At 45.5% G+C, this 12,628-nt stretch overlaps 1 protein-coding gene across 1 annotated transcript in view; it reads right to left on the minus strand.

Annotated features, from left to right (window-relative positions):
* LOC119929786 (transmembrane 9 superfamily member 2-like) overlaps positions 1–12,628 on the minus strand; it is a 78,118-nt gene that overhangs the window by 52,515 nt on the left and 12,975 nt on the right. Inside the window, exons 2-3 of the mRNA XM_038748067.1 lie at positions 5,262–5,329; positions 4,206–4,299 (exon numbers count right to left, since the gene is read on the minus strand). Coding sequence (XP_038603995.1) covers positions 4,206–4,299; positions 5,262–5,329 — 162 coding nt within the window. The remainder of the gene's footprint in view (positions 1–4,205; positions 4,300–5,261; positions 5,330–12,628) is intronic.

The following is a 12,628-nucleotide window of genomic DNA, read 5'->3' on the forward strand; positions in this document are numbered from 1 at the left end:
GCTCAACAAATACGATTGATTGATTGATTGATTTCCCTGACAATTTTATTCAGGTTATGTGGAATTTCTTCAAAAATATATCCCCTGAACATTGGACAAAACAAAATAATGGTCAAGTACAATAGCTCTATTCACCATAGTTAGCTCAGTATAGAAGAACTACCCCAAGTTCAAAACAATAGCCTCTTTGTAAGCAACACTTTAATTTCGGTTACCAGAGGGCATCCGTCCTTGATGACTAAGTGAATTAAATAGTACGGCCAGAATGTTGCGGTCTGCTGGACAGAATTTTGGGATTAAGCGCACTCTTCCACTAGAAGAAAGTGTGACTTGTTCATTACCAGCAGATCTGTATCACTCACGTGCCACTTCAGTTACAAAAAACTTTAGGTGGCCATCTGGACTTTTCGTCAGGGAATGGGTTCCCCAAAGCTGTTGTCGTCTTCTCCCCCAAAGCACTAATACAGTGCTCTGCACACAGTAAGCGTTCAGTAGATACCACTGATCGGACTTCCACATTAACTCAAAAATTAATTTCACCAGTATCAAGGCAGTTAAGTGACCCCAGTTACAGCTGCTCCCGCCCTCTTACATTAATCAAAGAATTTACACAGATAATTCCTATTATACGGCAGAGATAAAGCCTCAGAGAGGAGCAGTTTACAGGGAATTCCTCAATTGCTACTGCATCACTTGACAGGCTGGGGATACCTCAACAGCCATGATTCAGGGTCTTCTTTTCAATCGTGCGAAGGGAAATGGGCGCAATCCCCTCTGAAGAGAAAATTAAACACTGAGCCGTGACCTCTCAGGGGTAGTAACACCGATTTGGGGGAGGTTAAACGTCTCTTTCAGACAATAAAATGTACTACTTCTGGGGAAGAGACAAACCAACCAAAAAACTAACCTAAAATTGCCCTGCACTTTACAGTCCAAAGGTTGCCTGTCAAATTTACCTTCAGGATTGGAGCTCCGGGCCAAGTGGAGTGAGCAGGGGCAACATCCAAGGCCCTGAGAGTTCAGTAAGGAGCCTTTCTACGGCCCAAGACCCGGACCCTAGCCTAAGGGCCGGAGCAACTGGCTGGAAGAGGCCACAACCCCCAGACACACACGGTATCTGGTGAGGATTTGTGTGATCTGCAGGGCAGGCTGGGTTCATTAGACAAATAAGAGGAAATGTATCTGTGGTGCCCAGAGTCCACTGTTGGGTAGGGACCGTCTCTATATGTTGCCAATTTGTACTTCCCAAGCGCTTAATACAGTGCTCTGCACACAGTAAGCGCTCAATAAATACGATTGATGATGATGATGATGATCCTCGGCCCCTGGCCGCCTGGCTCACGGCCCCTATTCTCCAGGGTGCCCAGGATTCAGGGGTGGGAGGCAGCCCCATGCACGGCAAACGTGCAAGAGCAGCCTCAACGCCCTTCACCCAGAGCAGAGAGCCAGGCAGGCGTGGGAGACTTTTAGAGTGTGAGCCCACTGTTGGGTAGGGACTGTCTCTGTATGTTACCAATTTGTACTTCCCAAGCGCTTAGTACAGTGCTCTGCACATAGTAAGCGCTCAATAAATACGATTGACTGATTGATTGATGGGAGAGGAGCGCTCTGCCTTCAGGGTTCCCTCTACTGCTGTCGTCATCGTCTTGGGGGAAAGTGATAATAATAAATAATAATAATGATGGCATTTATCAAGCGCTTACTACGTGCAAAGCACTAAGCGCTGGGGAGGTTACCAGGTGATCAGGTTGTCCCACGGGGGGGGCTCACGGTCTTCATCCCCATTTTACAGACGAGGGAACTGAGGCCCAGAGAAGCGAAGTGGCTTGCCCAAAGTCACACAGCTAGACTGTGAGCCCACTGTTGGGTAGGGACCGTCTCTTTATCATCATCATCAATCGTATTTATTGAGTGCTGACTGTGTGCAGAGCACTGTACTAAGCGCTTTATGTTGCCAACTTGTACTTCCCAAGCGCTTAGGACAGTGCTCTGTATATATGGTTGTACATATTTATTACTCTATTTATTTATTTATTTCACTTGTACATATCTATCCTATTTATTTTATTTTGTTAGTATATTTGGTTTTGTTCTCTGCCTCCCCCTTTTAGACTGTGAGCCCACTGTTGGGTAGGGACTGTCTCTATGTGTGGCCAATTTGTACTTCCCAAGCGCTTAGTACAGTGCTCTGCACACAGTAAGCGCTCAATAAATACGATTGATGATGATGATGATGCTCTGCACACAGTAAGCGCTCAACAAATACGATTGAATGAATGAACGAATGAAAGTGGCGGAGGCGGGATTTGAACCCATGACCTCTGACTTCAAAGCCCGGGCTCCTTCCACATAGCCACGCTGCTTCTCTGATGCGAAGTGAATGCGAGTGTAGGGGGGAAGGAGGGGAGAGCGCGCTCGTTTTCTCAATCAGCTCTCTCCCACTTACTCTTTCGCACTACCCTGCCGCTGGCACTCTTTTTTCCTTTCAAGCTAACCTTCCAACTGGGCCTCGTCCTGGTCTCTCTCCATGTTGGCCACTTGCTGTGATCCTTTCCCCTTGCCTGGAGCACCCTCCCACCTCAAATATGACAGAACCCTCCCATCTTCAAAACCTTTCTGAGCTCACATCTCATACCGTGAGGCCCACTGTGATTATGTCTATCCTATCTTGTATCCATGCCAGGAGTTAGTACGGTAAGCCCTTAGCAAATAATAATAACATCATCATCTCCTCCAAGAAGCCTTCTTAAACTGATCTCTAATTTCCCCAGTTTACAGCCCACTGTGACTATATCCAGCCTACCTTGTATCCATGCCAGGAGTTAGTACGGTAAGCCCTCAGCAAATATAATAATAATATCATCATCTCCTCCAAGAAGCCTTCTTAAACTGATCTCTAGTTTCCCCAGTTTACAGCCCACTGTGACTATATCCAGCCTATCTTGTAGCCATGCCAGGAGTTAGTACGGTAAGCCCTTAGCAAATAATAATAATAATAATATCATCATCTCCTCCAAGAAGCCTTCTTAAACTGATCTCTAGTTTCCCCAGTTTACAGCCCACTGTGACTATATCCAGCCTATCTTGTATCCATGCCAGGACTTAGTACGGTAAGCCCTTAGCAAATAATAATAATAATAATATCATCATCTCCTCCAAGAAGCCTTCTTAAACTGATCTCTAGTTTCCCCAGTTTACAGCCCACTGTGACTATATCCAGCCTATCTTGTAGCCATGCCAGGAGTTAGTACGGTAAGCCCTTAGCAAATAATAATAATAATAATAATATCATCATCTCCTCCAAGAAGCCTTCTTAAACTGATCTCTAATTTCCCCAGTTTACAGCCCACTGTGACTATATCCAGCCTACCTTGTATCCATGCCAGGACTTAGTACGGTAAGCCCTCAGCAAATATAATAATAATATCATCATCTCCTCCAAGAAGCCTTCTTAAACTGATCTCTAATTTCCCCAGTTTACAGCCCACTGTCACCTCAGCATTTTTGTACAACGTAAGCACTTTAGGGCTACCTTCCATGGTATTTTAGCAGATTTCTTTCCCACCCCTTTACCTAAACACCAGCCCACGTGCACGTCCCCTTTTCCGTCTTCCTGTTAGTTTGTCACACCTGCTATACTGTAAACTCCATGGGGGTAAAAATCAGGTACTCTCCCAGGCGCTTAGTACAGTGTTCGGCACGCAGCAGATGCTAAATAATAATTATGGTATTTGTTAAGCGCTTACAATGTGCCAAGCACCATTCTAAGTGCTGGAGTAGATTCAGGGTCATCAGGTTGTCCCATATGGGGCTCACAGTCTTAATCCACATTTTACAGATGAGGTAACTGAGGCACAGAGAAGTTAAGTGACTGGCCCAAGGTCCTACAGCAGACAAGTGGTGGAGCCGGGATCAATACTGCTTGACTTTTCTTGCTTTCTCCCCACTATTCTTGGCTCACTGACCCTAACACATGGGAGCTCTGTCTTCTTACATCTATATTTGAAAGATATAATACTGGTCACCAATTACAAAACTATACATGAAGCCCATTTCAGGAATGAGTAATGGGACCAAATGCAAAGCAGGCTGGTCTACTGTGAACTTTGGTGACATGAATATTTTTCATTTTCATATTTTCAACTTTGAGTCCAGAGGAGTCTGTGATTTTTTTTTAAAGCTGGAAGTAGTACTCTTTCCGTCACCTTATATGGTGATGATGCTATTCTTTCTCCAAAGAGTACTTGTCCGAGATTTTCAGAAGGTCGTTTTTCTGTTGAATCTTGACAAAAATCAAAGCTGAAAGAGAAGTTTACAATATGAAATACAAAAATAAAACGGTAAAGAAATGTAGTTTTAAAATTTTATGTTCATAATGCATTTCCAGATTTCTCCATGTAATATTTTTGACAGGAACCTTCCTGCTAGTGAAGATTCCATCCCTGGATTTGACCCCCCCAATTACCGTAAATCCAAATTGCTTTTTCATGTATCTACTTTTTTCTGTAGATAGTTCAACTTCCAAAATTACGACATCCTTAAAGACAAAAGCATCTACAGACTCGATTATTTTAAGTTGGGGAAAATATATCCTTTGCCAATGACAGCTAAAATAATGGCAAGTATTTCAGTTTGTGTACAGAAATGTTGTTTGTAATCTCATCTGCCTCCACGCCAAGTGATAAGGCCTAACAGAACAATTAACTGGTCCTAATTTTTGAATAACTAACTCATTTATTGAAGACAACAGGGAACCACCATTACAGCCTACTGTCAATCCAAACTTTAAGTTTTACTATTTTGGAAGTATTTTTAGTCGTAAACAAGCCAGACAGGAAAGTGTTTGACATTTGTACTAATTCTTGCCCACCATGACATTCAGAAATTAGAATTACTCAGTCATGATAATGGATGGGAAACAAACAGAACCCACTCCTAAGGAAAATACCTGACATTTAAGTACTATTACTGAATATTCTTATTAGGTGCCCTTTATAGATGTTGACAAAACGTTCGAAACTCAAAATACAATTTCAAAAGTTGCTCCAAGCATAGTCCCGAGTCTATAAAAGAACGCTTTATTTATAAGTAGCCTTCCTGAAATATGAGAAATGGCCCTGATCTGGAGAACCATTTGGGCCTCATCCGGAGAGCTGAGCTCTGATTTCCTTCTTCCCTATGTTCCACGTTATAGTCTTTGGATCCTTCTCAGATCACTTTTAAAAGTGACTAAACATAGAATTACCATACCATATACTTACGCATCATATTCATATGGTAGAACGGATTCCACCGAGTCCAGTCTATTCACAAACAGTTCAATTAGTGACTACAAGGAGGAAAAATCCTGCATTAATAAACAGTTAAAAAAAAGCAATGTTTCCACTCCACACGTAATTATAAAGCAATTAAAATTCTGGTTACCATCAATTTCGCGACACAGAACATTTGGTTTTATATCCTTTTACCAGTTAAAAAATACAAAAGAGGCAAGCAAGATGTGTAAGAAAAATTCTACTTTTTTCTTTTTTTTTTCAGGTAGGCCCATAAAACCGGGACTGCCGCTGCTCAGGAAACCTGGATCACCTACAGTGGCTCTGCCGCTCATGTGGAAACTGAGGTATTCGATGGAGAAAGGCTGGCCCTAGTGGGATGGAAGCCCATCTTTCTCCGTGACTGCTCCAAACAGTCCCAGAAATGAGTACTAACACCCCAGTGAGCCCACGCTCTCTGTCTGCTGCATGTTCCAGGAATTACAGAGCCCCAGTAAATACAGTGCAAACAAAAGAACACTGAAGTACAGAGTGATATATTTACACGATGACGACAGTCTCCCATCAGGTACAACGGTGGGGACTGTTTAGAGGCTTCAAGACGGAGAAGCCGAGCGAAAGAATTGGTCGGTGGGGTTGGGGAAGCACCACTCACACTCTCTTGCCCGTCTGTCACGTTCAGCCGGGGTATAAAGTTAATGAGCGAGTGGGTGGAGAGAGGTTTACATATTACAAAAGCGCATACAAAAGTTTTCATTCACTCATTCAGTCGTATTAAGCGCTTATTCTGTGCACAGCACTGCATACAAAAGTTTTCATCCACTCATTCAATCGTACTAAGCGCTTATTCTGCGCACAGCACTGCACTCAGCGCTTGGGAAAGTAAATACAATAGAGAGTGACAATCCCTGCCCGTTTTATGCACAGGTCCCACCTGCATAGGTAGGAACAAAAACTTGAACATGTAAAATACGCATTACCCACCTATATCATGATGGCACACAAATGGGGCTGGTTATGCAAGGCGGTAAGCAATACTGTGAGATTTCAGCTGACGGAAAGAGTAGGATTTGGTAGGCGGAGCAGGAAAGCTGTTCTAGGCATGAGAAAAAGCTAAATAAAGGTTCTTAAGGTTGCAAAATGACACATATGAGGGCAGTTGAAAAAGTCTTTTTAGAGTAGAGCCTATGTTAAAGGTGAACAGAAGGGCATAAAAGCTGACTCTAAGGGAATAGCTTTGAACAAGTGATTGTAAGAACTGGGTTGTAATGAAACAGTGAGTTAAATACGTGGGAGAAACAGAAAAGAGCCAAAGAGTTTGATCGCAACAAGGTTTCCTGCTATATCAGCTGTTCAGCACCGGATCCATTTCTGTTTTGCACAATTTCTTCCCACCAGAGAATTCGGCCCGACTGCACAGCCCAACCCGGCAACTCCAAGGAAAATGCTTGGAAGAAGGGATTAATTACCTTCACATACCAAAACTTGGAACAGATCATTCGTTAGATAAGGAAAGAGAAGGGTGGGGAGAGCCACTGGAAAAGAAAATTCCTAACTATAAGGGCTGCGGTGTCTGGTACAATTAGATTTGGATGGTTTAGAGGAAGCAGCGTGGCTCAGTGGAAAGAGCCCGGGCTTTGGAGTCAGAGGTCATGGGTTCAAATCCCGGCTCCACCACTTGTCAGCTGTGTGACAGTCACTTCCCTTCTCTGGGCCTCAGTTCCCACATCTGTAAAATGGGGATTAAGACTGTGAGCCCCCCGTGGGAAAACCTGATCACCTTGTGAACTCCCCAGCGCTTAGAACAGTGCTTTGCACATAGTAAGTGCTTAATAAATGCCATCATTATTATTATTATTAACAACAGGACATGTGTACGTGGTGGAAGGAGAGAACCAACAGGAGTCCGTCCAGGAGAAACATTTTAGGTGAACCCTAACGCAAGCGCTAAGTACAGTGCTTTTCACACAGTGAGCGCTCAATAAATGCGACTGAACTGAATGAATGAACCCATGGAAAATAGGGACATAGAAAATATCTTGAAAGGGGTAAATCGGCATGGAAAAAGTGACCCAAATATCCCGTTCTACTAAGCGCTAAGTACAGCGCTTTTCACACAGTAAGCGCTCAATAAATGCGGCTGAACTGAATGAACGAACCCATGGAAAATAGGGAAACAGAAAATATCTTGAAAGGGGTAAATCGGCAGGGAAAAAGTGACCCAAATATCCCGTTCTATATCTGGAAGGGTGTCCAAGGCAAGGAGTAGAAGGAGGAAAGAGGAAAAGATACTTGATATCAGCAGTCCCGGAAAAAGAGGGCAGGTGGGGTGCCTTTTGTACTGTACGTTCCTTCCCGAAGGAAGCATTTTGTGGAGCTGAACGGAAAATCGATGGCAAAGTTTCTAAGAAAAATAAAGATGGAGTTGAAACTTTGATGTTCTGCAAAGAAAGATAAGAGAGGGAGAAGGGCTGGGTGAACATCTCCTAAAGGGGGCTGAGAGGCTAGACCGTAGGCACGTTATAAGCAGGGAACTTTTCCGCTGATTCTGCTGGACTGTACTCTCTCCCAAGCGCTTAGTACAGTGCTCTGCACACAGTAGAGACCGTGTGCCCTCCTCTAGTCTGTGAGCCTCCCTCTAGCCTGTGAGTTTGTTGTGGGCAGGGAATGTGTTTGATGTTATATTGCACTCTTCTAAGCGCTTAGTACAGTGTGGTTGCACACAGAAGTGTTCAATAAATATGATTATTAGTAATAATAATAGTAAGAGCTCAATAAAAATCACTGATTCCCACTCTAGACTGTAAGCCCACTGTGGGCAGGGAACTGTTTATTGTCGTATTGTACTCTCCCAGGAGCTTAGGACAGGCAGGGACGGTCCCTATTGATGTATTGTAGTAATAATGATAGTATTTGTTAAGCGCTTACTACATGCAAAGCACTGTTCTAAGCGCTGGGGTGGATGAAAGGTAATCAAGTTGTCCCACACGGGGCTCACTGTCTTCATCCCCATTTTCTGGATGAGGTAACTGAGGCACAGAGAAGTGAAGCAACTTGCCCAGAGTTCACACAGCTGACAAGTGGCAGGGCCGGGATTAGAACCCATGACCTCTGACTCCCAAACTCATGCTCTTGTTGAATTAATGAATGAATTTATTGAGTACTTTCTGTGTGCAAACAATGGACTAAATGCTTGGAAAGTACAATACAGCAATAGAGAGAGACAATCCCTGCCCATAGTGGGTTTACGGGCTGGAGGTGGTGGGGGAGGAGGGGGAGAAACAGTCATCAAAACAAGTAAACAGGCATCAATATAAATAAATACATTCATTCAATCTTTCAATCGCATTTATTGAGCACCTACTGTGAGCAGAGCACTGTACTAAGCACTTGGGAAGTACAATTTGGCAACATCATCATCATCATCATCAATCATATTTATTGAGCGCTTACTGTGTGCAGAGCACTGTACTAGGCGCTTGGGAAGTACAAATTGGCAACATATAGAGACAGTCCCTACCCAACAGTGGGCTCACAGTCTACAAGGGGGAGATAAGTGATAATAATAATAATAATGGCATTTATTAAGCACTTACTATGTGCAAAGCACTGTTCTAAGCGCTGGGGAGGTTACAAGGTGATCAGGTTGTCCCACGTGGGGCTCACAGTCGTAATCCCCATTTTGCAGATGAGGGAACTGAGGCCCAGAGAAGTTAAGTGATTTGCCCAAAGTCACACAGCTGATGAGTGGCGGAGCTGGGATTTGAACCCACGACTTCTAACTCCAATTCCACTGAGCCACGGGTGGGGTGGGGTGCGGGGAGCCAAGTTTGATGATGATGGTATTTGTTAAGCGCTTACTATGTGCCAAGCACTGTTCTAAGCGCCGAAGGAGATACAAGGTAATCAGGTTGTCCCACGCGGGGCTCATGGTTTTAATCCCTCTTTTCCAGATGAGGGAACTGAGGCACAGAGAAGTGAAGTGACTTGCCCGAAGTCACACAGCTGACGAGATTAGAACCCATAATAATAATAATGGCATTTATTAAGCGCTTACTATGTGCAAAGCACTGTTCTAAGCCCTGGGGAGGTTACAAGGTGATCAGGTTGTCCCACGGGGGGCTCACAGTCTTCATCCCCATTTTACAGATGAGGGAACTGAGGCCCAGAGAAGTGAAGTGACTTGCCCAAAGTCACCCAGCTGACAGTTGGCAGAGCCGGGATTGGAACCCATGACCTCTGACTCCCAAGCCCGGGCTCTTCTCGCTAAGCCGTGCTGCTCGAACGAATGAATCTGAGGGAGGCCCTGGGGGCCCGGCGGGAGGAGGGAGGGCGGGCAGGGCTCAAAGATCCATGTTTGCTTTGGGATCCGGGAAGGGCACAGAGGTTGCCAAGAAATTTCACCAAGGAAGTGTCGCTGTTTGCCCAAGAGGTGCGGGACGGAGTGTGGGCCTCGCAGGGGCCTAGGATTCAGAAGGTCGTGGGTTCAAATCCCAGCTCCGCCACCCGCCTGCTGTGTGACCTTGGCCAAGTCACTTCCCTGGGCCTCAGTTACCTCACCTGCAAAATTCATTTCTTCAACCGTATTTATCTAGCGCTTACTGTGTGCTAAGCGCTTGGAAAGGACACAGTCTAGATTGGGGGAGACGGACATCAGAACAAGCAAGGTGGGTGGGCTGGGTTGGAGAACAACAGTGGGGGGGGGGGATGATAATAATAATAATAATAATAATAATAATAATAATGGTGGTATTTGTTAAGCGCTTACTATGTGCAAAGCACTGTTCTAAGCGCTGGGGGAGATACAAGGTCATCAGGTTGCCCCACGTGGGGCTCACAGTCTTCATCCCGGCCCCGCCCATTGTCAGCTGGGCGGCTTTGGGCAAGTCACTTCACTTCTCTGGGCCTCAGTTACCTCATCTGTAAAATGGGGATTAAAACTGTGAGCTTGTAACCTCCCCAGCGCTTAGAACAGTGCTTTGCACATAGTAAGCGCCCTTCAAAGCCCTACTTCTAGACTGTAGAGCCCACTGTTCGGTGGGGACCGTCTCTAGATGTTGCCAACTTGTACTTCCCAAGCGCTTAGTAATAATAATAATAATAATAATGGCATTTATTAAGCGCTTACTATGTGCAAAGCACTGTTCTAAGCGCTGGGGAGGTTACAAGGTGATCAGGTTGTCCCACGGGGGGCTCACAGTCTTAGTCCCCATTTTCCAGATGAGGGAACTGAGGCACAGAGAAGTGAAGTGACTTGCCCAAAGTCACACAGCTGACAACTGGCGGAGCTGGGGTTCGAACCCATGACCTCTGACTCCAAAGCCCGGGCTCTTTTCCACTGAGCCACGCTGCTTCTCTATAAATTCTGTGAGACTGAGGGTGGGCTGAATGATGATGATGGCATTTGTTAAGCGCTTACTATGTGCAAAGCACTGTTCTAAGCGCTGGGAAGGATACAAGGTGATCAGATTGTCCCATGTGGGGCTCACAGTCTTAATCCCCATTTTACAGATGAGGTAACTGAGGCACAGAGAAGCTAAGTGACTTGCCCAAGGTCACACAGCTGACAATTGGCAGAGCTGGGATTTGAACCCATGACCTCTGACTCCAAAGCCCGTGCTCTTTCCATAAGCCCAAGCATGGGAAGTAGTGTGGCTTAGTACAGTGCTTAGTACAGTGCTCTGCACACAGTAAGCGCTCAATAAATACGACTGAATGAATGAATGAATCCCCATTTTACAGATGAGGGAACTGAGGCCCAGAGAAGTTAAGTGACTTGCCCAAGGTCACACAGCTGACAAGTGGCGGAGCCGGGATTTGAACCCACGACCTCTGGTTCCCCAGCCCGTGCTCCTTCCACTGAGCCACGCTGAATGAAGCTGTTTGACCGCTTTGAAGATGGTACCTGTTGAGCACTATGTGCCAGACGCTGTATTAAACACTGGGGTGAATACACACAAATCGGGTTTAATAATGGCATTTATTAAGCGCTTACTATGGGCAAAGCACTGTTCTAAGCGCTGGGGGAGATACAAGGTCATCAGGTTGTCCCACGTGGGGCTCACAGTCTTCATCCCCATTTTACAGAGGAGGGAACTGAGGCCCAGAGAAGTGAAGTGACTAGCCCAAGGTCACACAGCTGACGAGTGGCGGAGCCGGGATTTGAATCCACGACATCTGGCTCCCCAGCCCGTGCTCTTTCCACTGAGCCACGCTGAATGAAGCTGTTTGACCACTTTGAAGATGGTACCTGTTGAGCACTATGTGCCAGACACTGTATTAAACACTGGGGTGAATACACACAAATCGAGTTTAATAATGGCATTTATTAAGCGCTTACTATGTGCAAAGCACTGTTCTAAGCACTGGAGAGGTTAAGGTGATCAGGTTGTCGTCGTCCCCCACCCCGGGGGGGCTCACAGTCTTAATCCCCATTTTCCAGATGAGGTAACTGAGGCACAGAGAAGTGAAGTGACTTGCTCGAAGTCACCCAGCTGACAACTGGCAAAGCCGGGATTTGAACCCGTGGCACTGTCCCTGTCCCACATGGGGCTCACAGTCTCAATCCTCATTTTACACGTAAGATGATGATGATGATGATGGCATTTGTTAAGCGCTTACTATGTGCAAAGCACTGTTCTAAGCGCTGGGGGGGATACAGTGTGATCACACTGTCCCACGTGGGGCTCACAGTCTTAATCCCCATTTTTACAGATGAGGCGACAGAGGCCCAGAGAAGCGAAGTGACTTGCCCATGGTCACACAGCAGACCTGTGGTGGAGCTGGGATTCGAACCCATGACCTCTGACTCCAAAGCCCAGGCTCCTTCCGCTGAGCCACGCTGCTTCTCTAAGATAAATTTCCCTGAGGCCCAGGGAAGCGAAGATGGGGATTGAGACTGGGACCCCCCCCAAGGACGGGCGGGGGGGGGGGGGGGGGGGGTGTGTGGCTGTGTGTGGGTGTGTGGGTGTGTGGGTGTGTGGGTGTGTGTATGTTTGTACATATTTATTACTCTATTTATTTTACTTGTACATATCTATTCTACATCTATATCTATTCTATTATTTTACATCTGTAAAGTGGGGATGAAGCCTGTGAGCCCACCATGAGTCCACCCGATCACCTTGTATCTCCCCTAAGAGCTTAGAACAGTGCTTGGCACATAGTAAGCGCTGAACAAATACCATCACTATTATTATACCTCTTTGTGCCTCAGTTCTCTCATCTGTAACATGGGGATGAAGCCTGTGAGCCCCCCGCGGGAACACCTGATCCCCTTGTATCTCCCCTAAGAGCTTAGAACAGAGCTTTGTACATATTTATTACTCTATTTATTTATTTATTTGTTTATTTAT

The sequence above is a fragment of the Tachyglossus aculeatus genome, chromosome 6 (genome assembly GCF_015852505.1).
Source record: "Tachyglossus aculeatus isolate mTacAcu1 chromosome 6, mTacAcu1.pri, whole genome shotgun sequence".
NCBI lineage: Eukaryota > Metazoa > Chordata > Mammalia > Monotremata > Tachyglossidae > Tachyglossus > Tachyglossus aculeatus.